Consider the following 23840-nt stretch of genomic DNA (forward strand, 5'->3'; position numbering starts at 1 on the left):
AGTTATCGTGGGTAAAGTGAAGACATTAACTGATTGTGAAGCTTTGCAGAGAGGCTGTATGAAACTAGAAGTTTGGTCTGTAAACTGATAGGTAAATTTAATGTATATAACTATAAAGTGATACACATGGAAAAATTATTTAAAATTTTACGTAAAAAATGATAGTCCCCAAACTAACTTCTGCCACTCTAAGGTGAAATCTTGGTGTTATAGTAGATAGCTCTATAAAAACATCAGCTTGACAGCAATCAAGGCAGGAAATTATAGGAATTATTTGAACTTAAGAACATCATTATGCCCCTGTATATAGATATCTGTAACTCACCTGAATCTGCATCCTGAATGTTGTGTCTAATTTTGGTCCACTCACCTCCAACAAGATAGAGTACAGTTGGGAAGAATTTAGAGAAGATGAACAAGGATTTAAAATGTTGCTAGTGGATTTTCCTTTTCTCTTGGCCTGAGGCAACCGTTGCCATGTTGAGACAACACTTTTTGGTTTATGTGGTAGAAGCCAGGTAGTTACTAATCTAAACTGTATAGAGTCTATAGGCAGTGGAGTGACTAGTCCAAGCCAACGTTTCCATGGAAAATGCATCTAGTGAGGTATATGAACAGTTCTTGAATGTCTTTATTTGTGCACTCCATTAACAGCAACAAAGTTATGGTTTTAATCACTTTGGACATCTTGATAATAAACAACCTGAATCCCATGTAAGAAAAATCAATGTCATGCCATTAAGTTAGTTTGAGTAACAGTAATCTACTTAAGCTATGTTTCTGGGTCCAAAAGTCATTCACAAGGTAATTTATTTCTAAGTTCACTGGTACTTTGGGGATACTGAAAAGATTTAGTGGCAGAGCTGAACCAAAGGATGACAGGGGTACTTATGTTTCCACTGCTGTTCTTCTTTACACTTCTTCCATTGTTTCTCCCATGTCCTTTCATGTGTCCTTACCACTTGCAATATTTGGTGTTTCTCCTTTGCACATAACCTGAAACCCCTTCATGATATGGAACTCTTGGTAGGAACACTAGCTTAGGAAGTTCCCATTCTCCTTAGTAGCTTGTTCTTGCATGTTGTCGAATTTTTGTGAGGTCACATGATACAGTGGATCAGTGGATTGACTTGGCTTACCAAAAAAATATATATATACCCAAAACCCAAAACCACAGAAAAGACTTCTCTCATTTCTTTATTTTCTTTCCTCCTTTACTAGCCTCTAGGGTTTTGTTTTTAACCCAAGTATGTTTCTGATCCAGTTCCAGTGTGACCCCACATATGAGGTGAGGGAAGAGGGTGCACAGAGGTGCATCACCATTGGAAACATACATTGTAGAAATGTATTTGGAAAACCTGGGACACAGTTATGATTTGTTTTGCCATAAGTTTCTGTTCTGTGTGTGGAAAGAAAGTTGTTTGGTAATAGCATCATGTGTGTTTTTAGGCACCCATTAAGTTAAATGCTAAATGAATTGTGGAATATTAGCTGTGTTGTCAACTAGAAAAATAAACATGCTGCAGAAGCACACCAGAGATGTAATCTGGTGACTTTGTCTTTGGTGGTGAAGCAAAGTTTTTAAGTTCCATCTCCTCTGGTCTTCCATTTCCATTTGTTTGGCAGGGACATATGTTTGTGTGAGTGCATTGAAAAACAAATCTGCACTGGCTTCTCCTAAAGTAATGCTGTAAAAAGGAGGCTACAAATCCAGTATCCCAGCAAATTACAAGTGATTTTTTTTTTTTTTACTGCATTTAGGGTCAAGAAAACCCTTGAGCAAAACTGTCCTGTAAAGTTCTATTCAAGTTGGATTGTATGATTGTAAGATGGGGAAAAACAGAAGGCAGCTGCCATAAAGTCCATGTCCTGTTGGCTTGTTAGCCCTTGTGGCTAGCATGACTTTTGCTATTCATGGGGAAAGCAATGTGCTGAGCATCCTGAAGAAATACAGCTACAAACATGATAGTGCTTCTTTCCACAATGGATCATATATCTGTCTACATCTGTTTTATCTATGATAGTTATTATAAACCATTGTTAATCCAGTTCACCCAGGACTATTTCAGTTAGTCTGGGTTTGGGAGATCTATTTATTTATTTATTTGCTTTCTGAAAAATGGCAAGAGCTTGTAGTATCAGATACTTTGTTAATATCATCAGGAGGATCTTGAATCCTTATTAGCAGAAGACTGTGTGTATACATTCAGGTGGCTTGTTCTGTGAAAGTATATGTTTGGTTGCATGAGTGTGTGGAGTGTGTGGCTGTTTAAGTCCACTCAGTAGGGTACAACATGAGCATAGAACCTAGTTAATATTTTACTCTGGTCTTTGCAACAACTTCTGACCTTGACAAAACTGTTAGCGTGAGCCAAAATGAGTATGTCATGATACATAGCTAAGAGGATAATATGACACTGAAATAACTACTTGTTGAGAGGTTAATACTTTCCTGGCTTTGGTTATTTTAACTGTGTGAATGTTAGGTCCTGCTTATATTAGGAAATTTTGTTTAATCAGTTCCATGTAAAGAAGGGTTGCATTCTCAATTAAAAAATATATGCATTTAAATCTTTCATTACATTTCATAAATCAAAACCTAAATAATTTTGAAAATAATACTGAGGATACGATACCACTTAGATCTGTGAAAATGTCCTGGCAAGAAAAAATCTTGTCCCTAAACTGTCCTAAGTGAATAGTTTTTAACCAGTTAATAGAATGGCTCTGGCTGAAATGGAGAGAAAAATAGTCTGACCTTTTCATAAGTTTGTGCATTTGCTTACTGAGTAATCTCTTGAAGTGTAGGTGAGAATTCAGGTTGACTGCAGTGTACCTCACTGAGATAAAAACACACTGACCCTTTTAATAGGTAACTAATCATTGTTAACTTCCAAATGCATAGTCATGTGTTGAAGCAGGCTAGGTCTCCTTTTGAAATGATGGGAAGAATAAATATAATTGGTGCAAGGTAGAAAAGTAATAAGGCCATTTAGTCTCTTTTTCCAGAAGCTTTCTTTTTTTATTTGGTAGACATAATACCCCATTTAGCTTTTAAGCAATTTTCACATTCCTTTTTTAGAGGTGTGAGATTTTATTATCTATATAATTATTATCATGTTACTCATCCCAGGACCTCTAACTGCTTGAAGGAATAATGCTTGAGGTTAAAAGAGTTGCCCAAAGCTACACAGCAGGGGAAAAAAAAGAATTACAAACAGAAATAAAGACACATTATTTTCATTCATGAGCTTTAAAAACTGGATGACCATACCTGAATAATGCTGTTTTCTGATGCTGTCTTCACTGAAGTGGTAAGGAGCATTACAGCTACTATCAGGATTAGCTGAGACAGGTGGGTAGACCTTAATCCCTGAGGTCACATGAAATTTTTTAGGTACAGTTCATGAAGCTAAACATCTTTAGTCCACATCAAATTTAAAATGTGACCCATGTGACTGGATATTTAGGGTTGCCTTCAGCAGACTATATCTTCCTTAATACTTTAAATGTTCCACACTGGGAAGAAAGTGAAGGGAGCAGCCATACCATTCCCTTTTTTTCCAGAGGTTTTGAAAGATTATCATGTCATTTACTTTGATTCTACAAGTATGACTGTATGAATGTCTATTACTTCTATTAAAAGAAAAAACTTTATTTATGTTCTAGCTCATTTTGAATGGAAATTTATTCTTTAGATTTGTGCTTCAAATATGGCATTTAAAGAGTGAACAGTTAATTAGCTGAATTCAGTTTTACTTGGTTGGACTTGATTCTGAGAGGAAATTTAAAGGTTATCAGAAAATTTGGCTGAGTTGTGCCTAATAAACATCAAATCTAGCCAAAATAGAACAATCCTAATAAACTGTGATTGAGATACTTAGCTTCCCCTCACTTCAGCCCCTCTTGTATAGTGTGAAAGACTCTAAAGCTCCTGTGCTACAAGGTCATTGCTGAGGGGGAATTTCACCAGCTGAAACACCAAGTCAGCCAAAACCTTTTTTTAATGAGTTACATAGCTGCTCGCATGTCTTTGCCAGTGTTAAGGGTGTGGTAGAAAAGAAGGTGTGGAGTCACAGAACATTTTCTGCATTCCTGTCCAAGAGGTTTTTTGCTTTCTTTAAGCTGAAATAGAGTATTTCATTTGAAACTCCAGGACGCTGCCCGTGTGCTCTGTCTGGTTTCTTTGGGTTTGACACTGTGATGGATGGTGGGAAAGATTTGAACGCCTTTCGTACTGACTGAGCTTCATCTCCGATTCTTTAAGTCTGTTCACTACTTTCACTCAAATTGAGAGTGAGATAAATACAGTTGCCTTGTTGAGGTCATCCCAAATCCTATGTTGTAGAAATCTTTATTGTTTTATTTAAACTTGCTTTGACTATTTTTAATATATTTTAAAATGTTTCTGGATGTGTATATAATTATATATAAGGACACAAAGCCAAACTTCATTAGATTCATCTCTTCTCAGGCAAAATAACCTGAAGGAGATGGATGAGAAGTGAGGGAACTGAATTCCACTGCTGTTGTTCCCTTATTGAGAGTTAACTTAGGCCTGAAGCTGGAAATGAAATGCTGAGAGTTTATGAACTCCAGCAGCCATGTCGTGGGCTCAGACATGCAGACTTAAGCCGGGTGAATCTTTATAGATCAGGTAGGCATACCAAATTAAATAGTACATGTATGAATATGCATTCTCTCATTCTCTTCTCAACCCTCCTGTTACGAGTTAGAAGTAGCTTTGTACTCATTAATGAAGACTTATTCTAACAGTGTATTTTATCAACATTGTTCAGACTTTGGTCTATTCCTGCATTCAGTATACACTTTTCAAAACTTAATCTGAAAAGAGAATTATATTGATTGTTTCCTGAGCTTTAATCTTCTCAAAACACCTATGAGTTCTGTGAGTCATGTAATTCTCATATTAGGTACAGAAAAGTAGGAGGTAGAGAGATTACTGTCAAAAGAATCCGTTAGTTTTGGTTGTTCAATTTGAGATGCCTAGGACATAATGTTAAGCATTATATAGTCCTTGATATGTTCGGAGTACAATTTTTGTTGACTTCAGTTGCAGCCATGCACTGGGCACTTTGGAAACCAGACCTTAGGTCTCAAATCAATCAGTCAGGAAAATAAGGAACATGCAGTTACTGAGCGCCTCTGGAAAGTTTGGGTTAAGTGACTTGCCTCATCACATAGGAACCTTTTGGCAGAGACAAGAATCTCTGTTTCAGATCTTCCAGGGCTGCATTCAATTACCTTGGTTGTGAAGCCACTCTTTCTCTTACTGCTTCATTCATTACACTCCTTTCTATTTCTGCAGCAACAGCCTGTTTCACTGTGTAGCCTTGATTTGTTCTCTAACCATTGTCTGCTTTGTGCAGTAAATGACCTAGTGATTCTGTGGACATGCTGCCATATGGCATCATCTAGTTAAAGACTGTATAATAATGCATTCGTACAAGTATGAAACTCTAAGGTGACATCAATGATGACATGGAGTCCTCTGCTATTTAAGCCCTCAGAGGTAAATAGGAGTCTGTAGTTTTCTATCTGGCCCAATACTATTGAAGACGAGACTTTCCTCAAAGATTTCACAGATATTTGTTGCTACCAGAAAAAACAGTACTTTATCAGGTACAACACTTTTCCCCATTTCTCACAACCTTTACCACTTCTGCTCCTTTGCTTTCAATGTACCCTTCCTACAGTCCTGCATCTTCCCAACTCCTTTTTCATTCTACCTGAGATTTTCATTCTGGTTATTTTGCTGTGGATTCCATAGATTCATGCAAGTTGACTTGTCATTTGGTTTAAAATTAAACTACAAACTCCTTGATGAAATTTTTAATATGCAGAATAGCTACCTTTAATCATGCTATGTGACTAAAATAATTCATTTATGCGTCTCAGTTTAAGTTGTGACTTAATCCAGTTTAGTTTCAGGAAATTTCAGAAACTGAGCCAAGTAAATTTGAAATAAGGCCATGCTAGCAGGGGTATGAAGAGGTGTTACCCTGATCAAGCTATCTCTGTCAGAAGTAGTACAGGCACAGTTGCACCCCTCACTGAAGTTTACCAGTATGCCTTGCTTCCCATATTGCAAGGTGAAGTGGAATCAGTTTTAATCATGAAAGCACAGGTTTGTCAGTATAAACCATGAGGGTTGTGTGTCCCAAGAAAATTTAGCAGAAACATGTAACTTGCATTCCTAGTTTTCAGCATCCCTAACTTTGTCAGCATAGTAATTCTGCAGATTTCTGTATTTATTACACAGATGTAACGTCTGTTCAGTGAGGCAGATTCTGCGGAACAGAAGAGGAAATTTAAAGGGCTGAAGCTAAAGTAATTAAGTAGCTTAATTACATATGCTTCTGAATGAAATTTTCTTCATTGAGAGAAATCTTAGTCTCAGTTGTATGCATGTTATAAACAAGAGAATTCTTGAATTGTCGTAAGAGATGCATCATATTTAAGCTCTTCAGAAGTGATTAGAATTACTTCAGTTACATGAGGTGTCAGGAATATTGTGTTGATTTGGCAATGTTTTGTCACATTTTACCTTCAGAATTTATATTTGAGAAAAAACAGTGTATCTCACATCCACCCATATATTTATTTCAGGAGAGAAGTTTTCATTCTTTTGTCTAATGTCAAGCCAGCCATTCAAAATCTGTACTTGCCTACAAAGCTGATTGAGTAATCCTCTAAGATGCCTGTGCAAGGTTTAGTTTGACCTGATATTTCTCCAGAACTTAAAATCCATGAGAACTTCTTTTAAAAGATTTCGGTGGTTTTTGTTGGCCAAAGTAGATTATTTTCCTCCATGTATGATCTTTTTGTTGTTGTTGTCAGAAACTGATTTTTCACCCTTGACCTTTCTTTTAGGATTTGATAACTTGTTTTATATATTGTTGTTTGAGCCCATGGTACTAAATTAATGCCTTGATTTGAAGGCTATATGAAATTATTTAATGTTCCATATTTAATATCAATGATAAGATACTGCTATAATGCAGAGATGATATCACCATGGTCTTTTAATAACGGTAATTATACATTTCTTTTGAACAGTAATTTGCATTAGGACTTTGTCAACATCTTATTAACTACCTTTTGTATGGAAGTCCTAGGGATAAATTCAGTCACTGCTACTAGGATTGAACTCAGTTATAGAGATTTCAATATATATATTTTTTAATGTATGTGTTGGTGTGCACATGTAGCATGTATCAGTACCAGTGCTGGGCTAATAAGTAATACCGGTACGTGTGCAGACAGAGGCTGTTTTCTGAATTGCCTCTTTACATGGCACTATGACAAAATCAGGAAGCAGAAGCCGTTTTATTGTGTGGGAGAAGTGAACAAAAGCATCTTGAACTCTGTTGCAAATAATTTGTAACTGGAAACGTTCAGAGTTAACAGATGACGAGTAGATACTGTCTTAAAGTAAGGGGCATATCTGTATCTGTTTTGCTTGCTTACAGCTGTATTGGTATATTTATATTTACTCTGTGTCTGTGTATCACATTAATTATGTGTCTGTAAGCACCAATGCTATATGGATATGTAAGTTAGTTTGAGTGTCCACACAAAATGTGACAGTGACTTGAGTGAATTTGCTTTCAAATACTTGAAATTAAATTGATGCAACTGTGTAAGACCAATGTTATTTTAGAAATGCAGTATTTCCCTATAATGAGAAGAAATAAATATAGCATCTGGTATGTTAACTTCGGAGTTTTCAATGGCAGATCTTGTACTTAATACTGTATTTACTGATACTTCCTATGATTTCTGCCCTCCTCAGCTATGGCTTGTGGCTTATATTCAGTAGTGTATGACATTTAGTAAAAGAAATAAATCAGTACCACCTAATCTAACTTTTACTTTTCAGATTTCCTTCCTTTAGGAGAGCTGAGAACTTGTACAACCATGCTAATACAAATATAGATTGTTATCTTCAAGCGGTTCCAGAGGACTTTGCATTGTGGGACCTCGTCATTACAACTATGCTTGCTTTCTTCTAGAGAGGCTCTTTTGGTCTTTTGTTTCTCTTTTTTGTTTTTCAACATTTTCTCAGAAATTTGCAACTTGTTGCCAACTTCATTTATCTACTCCTTACCTAATGTCCATAGCTTAACTCTGCTGATGAGGCTTGTTCAGTCTTAAAACATGAATTTAAATGTGATAAAATGACATTTTGAGAAAGCATAATGAAATATTTCATGTGTTCAAAAAGTAATAAATGAGAAGAAGGTGTGACTGTATAAGAAGTCTGCAAAGATGTGGCTATTAAGAGGAAGGTTTTATCCTTTCATGGATAGAAGAGATGGGAATCTTATTGGGGTATAGACTACATGTAGGGAGGAGAAGGCACTGAATGCCCAGGAAGTCAGACAGATTGGAAGAAAAGACAAATTAAAATGCAGGCAAGCAAAAGTGACAAGGAAAATGCTATAGGGTTTTTACCTTAAATAAAAATAACTCCACAATTTAAAAAGTTGATTAACTAAAACATACTGTCACAACAAGCAAGTGAGACTAAGAAGGAATAAGCATGCCTTATATACCAAAGGGAAGAAACTGCAGTCTTGGAACTGAGGTGTGTTAATTTAAGATCCGAAGAGTCCACTTCAATGCTTGATAATTTTTTTTTTCTCCAATTTTTTTTTTGGGGGGTATGGCAAATATGTCTGAATATACAGTAGTTCGTTCCAGCTTTTGTCTTCAAGAATCTTGCTTGACCAGTTTTATCTGTTATGTGCTTTGCATGTGTTTACGTACATAATCACATTTCAGCTCTTTGAAGACTGCAATCCGCAATCCAGTGAACTGAAGATCGTATGTATATTAAATAACATTTGTTAAAGTTTCATACTGAATTTAAGTAAGTACTTTATGACCTTTCTACAGTTCTGTTACTGGGGGTTTAATTTGTATAGACTTAGTTAAAAAGATTGCCGAAATTTTTCCAGCATCCACAAATACCAAATGTAGCAACGTAAATGCTTTATGAATGGGAAACAACAGCAGTCATTAATTGTTGTAGTGTCATTGTGCCTGAAGGACCTTATGTTAACTCGCGTTATTCATGTACAGTACCATTACAATTAAGTCATGCTTGGAATAAAGGGGTACAGATGCACAGCGTGATTTACACTTGCGAAGTTTACCTGTCTGGGCAAAAAAGATATGCTTTTCTCAGTTGTGCTTAATAGCCCTATAGTTTTCAGTTATCCTTCTGCTTTCGTCCTCTTCAGTCTAACCTGCTCCAACTTCATGCCTTTGCAAACAACATTCAACTCCTTTTTGAATGTGTGAGTTGGTCACTGAATTTTAAATGAAAGATATGCCTTTCTGCTCATGTAGACAGAATCAAAGAGGTTAGGATTACCGCTGATTGTTAGTGAATACCATCTTTGTTCAACCTTAAACTGTCTATGTTATTGCCACTTTCAGTTTTAGCTTATAAAACACAGTAATTGCTATTCAGAATTTGTTAACACATATAGTAATTTTTCTCTAGTTTCAGTGCAGTGATTTTCATGTCTTCTCCTGGCATGGAGAACTTAGTAGGTCATTTCCTCTGGGACCTCTCTAATAACAGAGCAGTAAATTTAACCTACTGTTGCTTGGGCCTATGGTCATAGTGTTCATTGCCCACATATAGGGTTCTGTAGCCAAAGATCCTTCTCTGGTTCAGTAGTGTCTGCGTATGATTTGATAGCTGCTGCTCTAAAGCATATGTTCAGTAGGGATCTCTACACACACATTCTCCCGGGCTCATGTAAAAGTGCTTGTTTCCTTTGCGTATCCTTTCTAATGATACCCAGGCTCTCTTCTGTCATTTATATGTGCTTTCCCAAGAGGAGACCCAGAGGGGAGGTAGAAGGCAATGTGGAAGGCAGGATAAGACTAACAGTGGAGAAAAGGAGAAGGAAAGAGACATGATGTTTTGTGATACCTTAAGTTTGTGTGGTAATATGCTACAGGACAGGTTGTATATTGCCAAAAGCTATTATAATTTAGGAGCTTCATTTATGCCAGTGGAGAGCTCTGCATGTGATTCTCATCAAATTACTTACATTGGGGATAAGTGAAGATAGGCTTTTTTTTGTTTCTATGTAAACCCTGCCATGTAATTTAACTCCTTTGGAGAAGTGTTGCTACATATGCATTATCTTCTCAAAGAATATCTAGGTGATACTTGTGCAGTTTGACTTTGTTTAAATTTCACTATCAAATTGAAGATACGCATGTATTGTTGTTTTTTCTAATACCATCCTGAATGATATTCAGAAGGTGATTCTCCATTCGTTGTGTGTATTGTACTACTGTCTTAGGGTAAACTGATAGGATAGATGCTCCTGTGTTTCTTTTCAATCTCATCCAGAACAGGTTTAAAAAATGATGAAATAATATTGTACTGCAACACTTGAATTTTGAAGAAAAATTCTCCTACTCTCAAGCTATGTAAGAAAAATGTCCACAGTTCAATTACAATTAAGAATAAAGCTTCCTATATATACTAACAGAGTTTTCCTAGCATCTTGAAGAAGCGTGCATATATACTTTATTGGTACCTTTTAAGACATAGCCTATTAGGGTAAAAGAAAGGAATTTTGTACTTAATATGTCAGAGAATGTGTTTGGGAACAGTTCACTCATGTGAAAGTATAATCCTTGTAAAAATGCCAAGGTCATTAGAGACCTGTGGAGATCTGCTGATTAAGTGCTGGTCGCACAGGCAGCTGGAACTTCAGGCAGATAGTACTTATACACCCAATTTATTTCCAAGGTTTTAAGGAAGGTTAGCGAAGGCAGTACTTGGAACTTGCTCTTTATACTTTGCTACCTTTTACAAAAGTTCAGCTTGCATCTCACTAACTTACTGAAATGCATAATGAAGGAGATGAAAGAATACCAGTTTAGTTTAATTAGAATGGCTTGGATGGTATCCTAAGATGCATACAGCAAAAGACAGTTTGGAGCAGATCTCTATATATGACTGCATCAGTGTAGGCTGAACTTAATTTTGAACCTGTTCAGTTAAATATATGTGTGTATGCATGGGTTTTGTTTGTTTGTATTTTATGCATGTGTGTGTGCTTTATTCTGAGTAAACAGTGCTTCCTGTGTGGGGAAAGTAGCGTGAAATGTGGCAGATGAGGTGCTGGATTGGTCAGGTACAGCATGGCTCTGCGGTGGTGCTCGCCTCCGGTGCAGCCTGCGTAGGCAGTTGGGTGAAAAAGAACAGACGAATCAACATTCCTGTCGCTGAGCTCCCCAGCCTGCCCCGGCTGCTTTCACTCCACTCCAAAACCAGGAAAGGAGACAAAAAGGAGCCACTGGTGGAGTGCTTGCTAATTAGTAAAACTGCGCAGTATGCAAAAAGCAAAAATTAAAGGAATATATAACTGCTATTGAAAAGTATGTGAGAACTTAAAGCATCAAAAGAGATCTATTTCAGAGCTTTTTAAGCAGTTGTATACTCAGAAAAAACAAGTTTTTTCAGTATTTTCAAAAGACCGGAACTTGTCAGCCTGCTTATGTTGCCAGTTTTCGTATGAGTTTGTTGACCCTGTAGACAGTCTGAGTGCTCGCTGAGTTACTGCTCTCTCAAACTAATTTGCATGTTTTTAAAGCTGTTGCTTGCTAGAAAACAATCTAGGGAGGGCACAGTTTGTAAACAGCCTCTTATATAACGTTGCTTAAGCCTGTTTTGGAGGGAGAGAAGAATTGGGAGCTACAATCACAAGTAACATAACTGGAAAGTGGTTTTCATATTTCCATCAAATATTTTACAAAATAGTTAGTTACAAAGATGCACCAAATTATTTATTTTGTTTTTACACAGGTAAGCATGATTTCACATGCAGAAATGCTATGCTTCAGTAATTAATGGATAATTACCCTTTGCCACCAGATGCTGTCGAGGCCAAAGGTATAAATGGATTCAAAAAAGGCTTAGAGAAACTAATGGATGATGCATTCAGACAGAAAAAACAGTAGGAGCTGGGAGGATGCAATAGGGAAATTCTTGTGCCATAGTTCTTCCTATTCTTTCTTCCATAAGCACGTGCTGTGGCTGCTGTTGGAGACGATCTAGTCTGGACTGACCTACATGGTAGTTCTAGTGTGCTTATTTTCTTTAAGGTCTTAATGCAGAAGGTAGTGGTCTGTATGTGAGAACTAGATCTCGTACAGAGGATTACTTCAGAGCAGATCCTGAATGCCAAGGAGCAAGAACTACAAACTTTATCTCAGATTTTATCTCCCCCTCCTTTGGAGGGAATTCTGACTGACTAGTCAATGAAGAGCAGAGATTAGATCCTTTCAGCTCTTTACTCCACAGAAATAAATGTTTACATGTACATATGAAGTCAGTGTTTTAGTATAGCAATATAGTATAGTGTAACAGTATAAACATACTTTCCTTCATGGGTTCCACAATATTACTTAAGCATCAAATTTAACTGTAACTAGGGGAAAGCAGAGCCTTTTAAATGGTAGGGCATGTTTTAGGGAGGTTAAGTGGTGAGACTAAGGTGATGATTAGCTTGGAAAAGTTACGTGCTGCACATGTGATAAACCATGTGATGAATAGTTTATTATAATTTTGTCTTTGTGCTGTATATTGATTTCAGTTTCTGAAAAAATATACAAAGCATATCTTTCTGAACACGAATTGAACTCAGTAGCTGAACTCCTTTCATCCTCAGACAGCAACTGAAAACCAAGCAGAACTTCTTCTGAATAAGTACAGCCCCAAAGTGGTGGTTGGACACTATGCAGATAGAGCTGCACCAATACCCCTGTAAGGTATTCCCAGCCTGTTCCTGCCCGTTCACCTTCTGCTCGGCTGTGTTCGCACAGCAGTTTGTGGGACCGTGTTTTGGGACGGGTTGTGGCATTTTTCTGGTAAGCATCCCCCTTCCTCCCTTTTGAGGGGGGAAAGATTTCTTTGTATGTTTAAAAAAAACCAACTGGTTCTATTCCTTAGAGCTGATTCGCTGCGCAGCCCCACAAATAGTTGCGTGGATGTAAAGGGCAGTGCCTTGGTGCTTGGCCACCTTAAAGGCCCACACGGCTCTTGATATCTGTTAGGTCGCCTGGAAATACATAAGAATGGGATTTGATAATGAAAATATTCTAGGGCAATAAAAAGGAAGATGTTAAGGTAAGAATATGTGGATGAGAGACACGAGACTGTACAGAGGTTGTGTGTTACTTTAGCATGTACCTATGCATGAGGAAAAAAAAAAGTTCTTTGTTCATTCTCCCACAGTAATCTGAATAAGGATACAGGTTTCTAATACATACATATTTTAACGTTAATTCTTTATTGACAATTTAACATTATATCCTATTTGTATTTGCTGTGGTGCCATGGTGAAACTTGTGTTGGGAAACAACATCAGTTATTTTTGCGTTTTTTTTAACGTTGCATAATTTATTTTTACTAGAGTGCTGCTGTCCTTGAGAGTGAAAGAAATGCTGCGGAAGAGATGCGAAATAGTATACAAAATCAAGTCAAGGAGCTGACTGAGGAAAACGAACAGTTGAAGAGAACAGTTGGTGAGCTAGAGAGTAAAATTAAAGAGTTGTACAACCAAATCAATAATATGAAAGGAGAAGAAGATACAGCAAAGGAAAAAATAAAGAGATATGAGGTACGTCAAGAAAAAAAGCCCCTGAAGTAGTCTTCTTCCTATTTGTGATATGGTCAACACATTGTAGAAGAACAAAGCTGAAAAGTAAGAGGATGGGCAATGTCATTTAGAAAGCTGAGCAAAGCCTTGGTTTTCAAGAAGCAAGATGCAGTTTACTGACAAGTTATAGGAAAGATTTCTCTCGTGAAAAGCAGTGTAAAAGCAAGTCTCAGCATGGAAATGGGTATGTCAATGATTTGCAACAGTGAGCATAGTTTATAGGTCAGTTCATAAGTGAGAGTTGTGTCATGTGGATATCTGGAAATGGGAAGTACAAGGAAGCCAGTGAATGTATTGCTAAGTATTTGCAGTTTTGCATGCACTACTTAAATGGTACTGGTTAACTGTAGGTCTTATGATGTCAGATTAAAGGCCTTACCACTATTTCTGAACACATCAAATCATATCATTGCAGGAAGAGAAGCAACAATTAGAAGAAGCTTTGGAACATGCTGGAAACGAGGAAAAAGAATTGGTGGTGTTAAAGAAGTCTTTGGAAAGCCAGCTAGAAGATATGCAGGTCAGGGCAAGAGCAAACTTGGAATATTTGCATTTAAAGTTTCCTATATGTTTTCCTGAGTCACCATTACTTTCTGCAGAATAAAGTCTAATTCTTTTTGAAGTACCTTTCCTGTAAGTCCCAGTCTCACTGCAGTGTTAAAGCATAGCGTCATCTGATTAAAATTGTTTTCTTGCTGAAGTTTTTTTTCCCTTTAATGGATCTAGAGAAATTTGAGGGAGATGAATCACAAAATGAACTGTCTAGGGTTTTATAAATCTGTTTTATAATTTTGAATGATCATTCAACTCTGGCTGTGTTGCAGGTAGCTAGTTAAATGGAAGAGAAAGAAAGGGGGTACTTGAATATGAACTAAAATATAAGTAGGAGACACAAAGATCAGCAAAGCGGCTTCTCTTTTTGTTTTATTTTTATGAACTTGTCTTATTTGCAAATGTTGCATGGAACTGGTATAGTTCATCTCAAAACCACAGAAATTTAGCGCTTATCATAAGGACTGGTAGCCTCTGAAACTGTGTATGAAGTCCTGTTTTCACCTTGGTCCTTCCTCTACTCAGGATCCAGGGAAGGATATGCTGTCTCCTAAATTAGCCCTGAAATGAGTAGTGTGGAGAGCATGGCGCTTTCAGAGCAGTGGAAAGGGATGTTGGCAACACTGTGTAGGGGTAAAGACAGAAGGATTCAGATAGGGTGAAAATTCAGATGTATTTAGTAAGGAAACAAATGTGAATAAATCCTATAACTCCTCTTGTTGACATCATATCCTGTATCTGAAAAAGGTGCAAACTTAAAAGGTGCAAACTTCATAATTCGCCTTTTACATGTACTGTAAAAGCATTTGTTTCTGCAGTGTTAGATAGTTTAAAATTCCCCTGCTTTTGCTTCTAGAAGCAGAGTTTTTAAATGATTCCATTAGACAAGTCAGACACAAATATAAGGTTATACATGTTGCCAGAAACTTTTTTTAATTGAAGGGATGTTTTTTCTTGTTGTCCGCAACACAAGTTTTACATTACTGTTTTAGAATTTTGAAAATGAAACTTGGCTACCAGTGGATAATAAATCAAGGGAAAATTGTATTGTTCAGTTAATTATAGTAAAATGAAAAAACAGCATTAAAAAAAAGAATAATCTTATGTCTTTAAAATGATATCAGCTTCAAGAATATAAGGTGGTAACAGTATGCATAAGGATATTTTATTTCTACAAAATGATGCTTTAAATCCGACATTCTTTGAAAGTAAATAGTTGGAATTTCTTGTTTCATCCATGATTATTTTTTTTCTTTTAAAATCTCTATCTGTTCTACCTCACTGGTTCTCCAAATTTGATTGTATGTTTCACTGATAGTCTGTACAGGCACAACAGATGGCTCATTGCTCATCAGTAGCTTGAATTTAGCCCTGTGCTCAAAGAACCGCCTTTTTCACAGTCTAGCAAGTTGATATTCCTACACACCATGAACCAATGCACCACATATATTTCCTGGCTCTTGACTAGCTTTGGACCAAGGTGCTTGAAAAGTATGTTCTTGTCTTTCTGTTCACCTGCCCTCCAGGCCTCCTGCCAAATTTTGCTGCCTCCTGGCTGGCTCTCCAAATTAAAGAATGTTAAGAAAGGTGACAGATTAAAAAAAAAAGTCTGTCATACCACTTTACATATGAGTTATGCCAAATTTCTGACACACCAAGTTTAGTCCTCCATTTCTGATTCTACACTACTCATGTCCACCGGATGCAAGCAGTAACGGACTTCAGGATGTAATGAGCGGTGCCTTTGGTTTGGAACAATTCAGCCTTTCTATCTTTAGAGTTGTGCTTGTTTTTATGAACAATGTTCTGCAGTAGGTTGATTTAGCCTTGTGTTACCTTTGACAGTTTAGACCACAAACTCTGGCACAGTAATGATGTTTATCGCAGTGGAAACTTAATTCCTGACTGGCCCATCTTGCTTTTTATGTAATGCAAATAACTTTTAATGATAGATTAACATAAAGACAGTGGAAATGTGAATAGAATTGAAACAGTTACAGTAAACATAGCCAAATCTGTTCCTCCTCCAACCCAGAGCTGTACTCAGAAAAGTTAAAGCTGCAGTACACATAAGTGATTATCATAGACAATTAGTTTTAATGATTTTGTCCAAAATCAGCCTTGGTATATATTGCAATTTTATGATGCTCAAACACTTTTAAAAAGTATCATAACCCCTGAATTATAACTTATTTTGTGATAGCCTCCTCTTTGTAGTCTGCTGTTCAAAAAAAATGAATTACATCTTAAAATCTTTGCAACATTGAGAACACTTTTGGAAGTTTCTTGAGAACTTGTTAGGAAAGAAAATATTTAAATGTAATTGTTATGAAACTTAACTGTAGAACACATGGTACTGCAATATATTTTAAAAAAATGTTAACTGTACCAACATTTTGAATAGTAGTGCTAAGTATTCTGTGTTTGTTAAATTAAATGATCAGAATATAGCATTCTTTCCGTGGGTGGAAAGTATGAAAGTTATGTCTTTGTTGTGCTAAATAACTGTAGACAAATAGAGATAGTGCTGTGAAGCACTTTCAGTTGAAATGCATTTTTAATGTTCAGTTATCAATTAAAAGACATTCTTAATTTTGTAAAGAGAATGTTCAACTAATACTGTTTGGAAAAAATAATGCAAGTACTATAGTAACTTTTTGGCTACTACGAAAACAAAAATTAGACTGAACACTGAATTTTGATTTGCCACTCTCTTTTTCCCTATTTTGTTTTCTTTCCTCTTTTGGGTATGTGGAAATGTTGGGTGTATTTTAATGTTGTTTTATGGCTCCTTGTCTTCTAGACTAACTGCCCACTGACCTGAAATTGAGAAATACTGCTGTAGAGTTAGGCTACTTGCACTGAAATAACACTTAAGCTTCTTCACAAAATAATTGATTGCAAGTACGGATTGGTTTTAAATTGGCAACTGACAAACTGTTGACTTTGAGTTGTGGTTACGTTGTAACTGAAAGGCCAGTCAATTCCAGTTAACAGTATTCAAGGAAAACAGTATTCAAGGAGTTATACTCAACTTGAGTTGACTGTTCAAGTTGTCCTATAGGATATTCCAAATTTCAAATATTGAAATTCTGTAAAGTACATCCAAAGGCTAGAAACTGAGGAAACTGAAATGTTTGTATAGTCAGTAGCAAGATTTTCATTTCATCAGCCTTTTTAATACTTAAGAAAAATGACATAAATAGAAGTTCAGTTGTTTCTAGCATCTTTCTCAAGTATGTTAGGCTAGACATGCTAATTTTTATCAGTATTTTTCTTTTTTTATCAGCTTATCTAGAACAGAGAAATATCATGTCCTAGTTTGTCAATCAGAAACTGCGGAAGACATGCTGTTTCCCATGCTATTGCAGGACTACAGTAGCGTCCGTTGTAGTATAAAATGGTTTTTATTAGAACAAGATCATTTCTATTGCAATGCTCAGTTTTCATTGGGAATATTTGTACCCTACACATGTGTTATCAAGTTATCAGCTGGCTACATTTTAGCAAAACAGCTAGGATGTTGTCATACTTCGGTGGTAATCTTGTTACTTCAAAAATAAATGATTTGGTGACCTGTTTGCTAGCTAAATAATACAGATCTTAGTATGGACACCTATTAAATAGATCATAAGAAGAAAATTATGCAGAACTGTGGGGAAAACCCACCACTTCCAGCCAAGTAGAATTCATCAAGCCCAGAGAACGATTGGCTATTACACACTTTTCCAAAGAGCATAATTGTGCTCAGTGTGCACATCAACCAGCTGATTGTGCATTAATAATTTGTTGGTCTCAGAGAGAAAAAACAATCGTGTGTATTTTTTCAGCCACATACTTCTATCTATACACAGAGAAACCTTTGCATTCTCCAGTCACTAGTAAATGTAATGAAGGGGAGGCTGGAGGGTGATAGGATCTCTCCTGGGCCCAGGAAATGCTTAGTCCTGTGACTCCTATTGCATGTCAAATGGCTCAGCAGATACTGGTCCATCACGAGAGAGAGAGGGACACGAGAGATTTTAACAGATGTGGGAGAATGAGAGCATGAAGCACCTGAACTTCAGATCCTATGATACTGTGAAACAAAATTGCTGCTGTCAGTTTGTTATTGAACAAACTAAAAATAAATTTAGCAAAACTGACATTTTCCTCTTGGAAAAAGTTGATTATTGGGGAATTGCATTTTCCATTAGAATAATTACAATTAAAAATTTAGTGTCTTTAATTTTTAGTAATGTGCTTAGGATTGATTTTCCCATCCTTCTCAGTAATAAACTGAAAATAAAATGAGAATGGAAACAGATAGATGCAATGTGTGGAAAGTAAACATTTTCTTTTCAGGATGCCAGAATATAACCCAGAGGAGAAAAAGCTGAATTTCAAACTCTGTGGTCTCAGTCTGCTACATATCTGAAAATAAGGCAAAAGTTAGCATGACGTGACCTAATGAAAATTGAGGTGCTTGTGTCATACCACCTCTTTACTGGCTCCTATAAATGCTGTAATTATTCACATCTATTATTAATTTGGTAATTGCCCTAGCTGGTAGAAGAAATGTTATCTGATATCAGTGACTGATTTTTGTTGATAATTCTGAAGTACAGAGAGTGACCAGATTAGCTCTGATGTTTACCTCCCTTTTCAGCAAACTGCAAATGCAGAATAACTTCCCACCAGCACCATTATTCTGCCACAATGTATTTCACTGATCTGTGTCTGCACAGTTTGTTTCTGAAGGATGTGTAAACAAACTGTAAAGTTAAATGATCTGTGAAAGACTGATAGAGGGGAGCATATGAGGTTTTTATAGCCTGTTGGAATATGGCACATTAGCAGGGTCCCAGGATTTCAGCAGTTTTTAGCACTGAAGTGCTAAAGCCGAACCTTTTCAAGGTTCTTAAAAACCTGTGGTGTCAGCTAAATTAATTCTGTGGTAGAATTAGGCTTTGCAGAACAGCATCTAGTAGCCCCCAGGATATTTTAGGATTATGTGTCTACTACTTTGGCATTTGCCCTTAACTCCTGTTTGTATCAGAGATGCATTTGTTAATGGGTTAAAAATACTGAAATACAGGAATGTAAGAGATAACAAAAATCTAAAAATACTTCACCTTTTAACATTCGACAGCATTCTTTTTCTCTTGTAACAGTACAGTTTTATTTCAGATTATAATCTACAATGCCTACAGAAATGCTAATGTGCTTTCACATTTAAAGTATTTTTAAATATAATAAAGTAAACAGCATGAGTATTAGATATTCAGCAGAGTTTTGCATTTCTAAAAACAGAATTAAATTTTAAAGCTATATTTTGGAATGCTTTTACAATTCATGACTATTTTCATTTTTTTACATTTTTCTGTCTGAACAATTTAAAGTGTCTGTCATCTGGTTTTGGTCAGTTTCATGGTGATTCTCCGACTTGATAAAAGCAAACTGTGTTTTAACCTTGTAATATCTATTTAGAGTAGGGCCATGAAGGTATTTTTTTACGGAGGGAGAAGGAAGAGGTGAGGGTCCCACCGTGCAGCTATAAGCCAACCTGCCTTACTTGCACTGGAATGAACTAGTGACAGTCAGTTCTCCTGCTGATGGGCAGGATTTAGAAGCTGAGAGGTGCCAAATTCTTAAACATCCTGAGCATGACTGCAGAAACATTTGGTCTGTTTGTATACGTAGTGTTCTGGAGCTCCTGAGAGATGAACATAGAGCATAGCTCTGCAGATCATTCAAAATTTAATCCAGATATGGAGGTCTTATTTGAACATTAATGTGAGATGTCCCTTCAGGAAGGGGAGGGATCTCTGCTAGAAAGTTCTGTTTGCACAGTGCCTATCACAGTGGGACATCATCCTGAATAGAGCTTCTGGGTGCTATAGAAGCACAGCAAGGGGAAAAAAATCCTCACTTCTCTCTCATGGTAGGAACAGATTTTATTTATTTATTTATTTTTTTAGCCTAGGAAGACTATTTTGTTGGGAAATCCTTTAAGACTGAATTAAAGGGGGGCACATAGGAAAATAAGAAACCTGAAATCAGTATTGAAGCTTGTGTAGAAGGTAAGATTTGCCAACATGTATGCAACTGCAGATGAATGTATGCTTTTGCATGCAATAGAACCATGAAAATGGACTACCTTATATCCTATGAATGCTGCAAGATTCAGAAGTTTATAGGAAGGATAAAGCACTGCATCACTAAAAAATGTTTGTCTTAACAAACTCTAAGTCCATAAACTTTTTTATTTTTCCAACTTAGGTTTTTACTCAAGTTATGACAGCTGCTAGTATTACTGCTGCGCAGTGTGTTATATAACATTTCTTTAATATATTGGAAAAGAGGGTGTACATTTAAGTGTGTGTGTATATAAGTGTATATGTGTGTGTGTGTGTTTGTATATATATATATATATATTTTTTTAATCCACTGCAGGAGAACATTAGTTGTATTTCACAGGAACGACAACAGTTAACTGAGCAGTTAAAAGATGAAACTTACCAGAAGAAACAGTTGAAGAAGATAAAGAATGAAATGGAAAATGAACGATGGCAACTAAACAAGACCATTGAAAAGTTACAGGAGGAGGTATGAGTGCATTCCAAAGAGGCTGCAGGAGATTAAATATCTAACAGACAGAAGCAAATGAGCTGCCAAATTGCAAAATAAGTTTTGGGGTATTTTTACATGTAAAAGGAAGTGAAATGTGAACTTTGCTATTAGTTTCTTTAACCTGGAGACTATCAATAAAAGCTTTCAGGACTGGAACAGTAGTTGGAACACTGCTATCTCAAAATACTGTTGTAAAACAGTTCTGTTTTGTTAAAACAAGATTCCAGATTTGAGCTTAGTTCCAGTGTATACTACAGATCAAAGTCAGTTCTTGGTCAGCTGGATGTCACTGTTTTACAGCTGATTCCTCAAATTGCTACTGTATTAGAGCTTTAGTTTTGCCATCTGTGTGTAAAACATACAACTTGATATTGATATCCTAAAGTGTGAAAGTATAGTTCATTATGTCAGCCAACTGAAAGAACTGCTGACAGACAAAAAGAGCATAGTCTGGCCATACATTCTGTTAGAAAATAACCTTAGCATTTTGTGGTTTTGCACTTCTACACAGAAATTCATTTGTTTGTGCACAAGTTTGATAGTATTCTCAAATGGTGAATTTTGGGTTGAACATAGGAGAAGCTGGAAGAAAAAACACTTTGGTATATTAAACATGATCTTTTATACCACTCTGTGTTTTATACGTGCTTTTTTCCCAGATGGCTGTAATGGTAGAAGTCTCAAGAACATCAGCTCTGGAGTTTCAGAACCAGCTTGATGACTACAAGGAGAAAAATCGCAGGGAACTTGCAGAACTGCAGAGACAATTAAAAGAAAAAAACCTTGAGGTAGAAAAATCACGCCTGACAACCATGAAAATGCAGGATGAGGTAATGGCTCATAAGTTCAATAACATATTTTAGCCTTTGACCTAGAATTCTGCTCAGATAATTTTTAAGATGATGAATCTTTGCTATCACGCTCTTGTGTGATTGTGATAGCAAAGATTCATGTGATGTGTATCATCAGGGAAGACTGATCTCAATCAGTGTGCTTTTGTGTTTCATTCTTCGTGATGATCATCACTGTGGTACTTCTGCTAGGGAAATGGGGTTTCCTGGATGGAATAGTGGGTGGATGGATAAGTGCAGAGCGTTTGACAAATGAATGTATCAAAGTGATATGACAAGGGTTCCATTAATGATCTGTTGCTCTTTTAATGTTCAGTGCTGAAGGAGTTTAGAATGTGGAAATATCCTTGAATTAGAAAAAGACAAGCAGTTATTTAGAAACAAACAAAACCAAAGCCTGTCTCTATCTTTTAGAAGAGTTGACATACATTCTCTTCTTTCTTTGTGGGAGCCAAGTTGCAGATTTAAATGACAAAGCTGTCTGTGCAACCAAGAATCAGCCACAGTCTTGAAGTGTCTGCCTTTTAGCATGTAAATTCTGCCATAAAAGCAATCCAGTCTTTTAAAGGTCTACATATACTTGTTCTGCACTTGGAAAAGCCATGAGAATATGCTGGCCACAGATGTTTTCTGTATAAAGAGTATTTTAATAGTTTGATTTTTCCAACTCAGGACTTCTGTTTCCTTCTTCCCTTAACAAGCTTTTTTTACATTTAATTTAAAAGAACAGTAACAGAAGTGGAAGTGTAGTTCCTGTGTGTTATTCTACCTTCTACCCTGCAAGTGCAGGGTCCTGCACCTGGGGAGGAATAACCCCATGCACCAGTACAGGTTGGGGGTTGACCTGCTGGAAAGCAGCTCTGTGGAGAAGGACCTGGGAGTGCTGGTGGACACCAAGTTAAGCATGAGGCAGCAATGTGCCCTTGCGGCCAAGCAGGCCAATGGTATCCTGGGGTGCCTCAGGAAGAGTGTTGCCAGCAGGTGGAGGGAGGTGATCCTCCCCCTCTACTCAGCCCTGGTGAGGCCACATCTGGAGTGCTGGGTCCAGTTCTGGGCTCCCCAGTACAAGAGGGATGTGGCACTACTGGAGCAAGTCCAGCGAAGGGCTACTAAGATGATTAGGGGACTGGAGCATCTCTCTTATGAGGAAAGGCTGAGAGAGCTGGGCCTGTTTAGCCTGGAGAAGAGAAGACTGAGCGGGGATCTTATCAATGTGTACAAGTATCTGAAGGGAGGGTGTCAAGAGGATGGGACCAGACTCTTTTCAGTGGTGCCCAGCGACAGGACGCAAGGCAACGGGCACAAACTGAAACACAGACAATTCCATCTGAACATGAGGAAATACTTTTTCACTGTGAGGGTGACAGAGCACTGGAACAGGTTGCGCAGAGAGGTTGTGGAGTCTCCTTCTCTGGAGATATTCAAAACACGCCTGGACGCGATCCTGTGCAACGTGCTCTAGGTGACCCTGCTTGAGCAGGGGGGTTGGACTAGATGATCTCCAGAGGTCCCTTCCAACCTCAGCGATTCTGTGATTCTTCCTTCTGTATTTATTCCATCCAAGGATGGAGAGCTTCTGTAAAGAGCTGAAGAGTCACAATGAACTGTGAGAGATAAAACCAGGATATTAAGAACATGGCTCTTAAATTGAATAAATGAAAGTGAACCTCTTGAACAAAAGATATAATGATATATGATATATAAAAATCTATATGTTTATGTAAATGTGCACTATATGTTTATAACTATTACGAAAAATACTTCTAGTGTTATATAACTACCAAAAAAACACACAGAAAAAAGTAAACCTTAATTATTTGACAAAAAGACAATCAAAACACTTCTGAAAAGGGCAAAATATTACTGGCTGTGGAATTCTACATCTTCACAAGGCAATATTTAAACTGCTAGAGCATTAAAATTGTAGTATGGCAACTAGCTGCAGAAGAGGAAGCAAAATTTGAAATGATAGAAAAGGCAGGTTAAACAGTAGATTTTTCTAGAGAGACTAAACATTCAGGACAAGTGAAAATCTTTATTCTGTCTTTGTCTTCTTGTGTTTAACAAGAGGTACAAATAGATAGTCCTGCTATTCACAGTATAT

At 36.9% G+C, this 23840-nt stretch overlaps 1 protein-coding gene across 3 annotated transcripts in view; it reads left to right on the plus strand.

Moving 5' to 3' along the window:
• Positions 1-23840, plus strand: part of CGNL1 (cingulin like 1) — a 72618-nt gene that overhangs the window by 31451 nt on the left and 17327 nt on the right. For all 3 annotated transcript variants that reach the window (XM_067305609.1, XM_067305608.1, XM_067305607.1), the window contains exons 9-12: positions 13476-13682; positions 14137-14241; positions 20709-20861; positions 21545-21715. In XM_067305609.1, coding sequence (XP_067161710.1) covers positions 13476-13682; positions 14137-14241; positions 20709-20861; positions 21545-21715 — 636 coding nt within the window. The remainder of the gene's footprint in view (positions 1-13475; positions 13683-14136; positions 14242-20708; positions 20862-21544; positions 21716-23840) is intronic.

The sequence above is a fragment of the Apteryx mantelli genome, chromosome 15 (genome assembly GCF_036417845.1).
Source record: "Apteryx mantelli isolate bAptMan1 chromosome 15, bAptMan1.hap1, whole genome shotgun sequence".
Taxonomy (NCBI): domain Eukaryota; kingdom Metazoa; phylum Chordata; class Aves; order Apterygiformes; family Apterygidae; genus Apteryx; species Apteryx mantelli.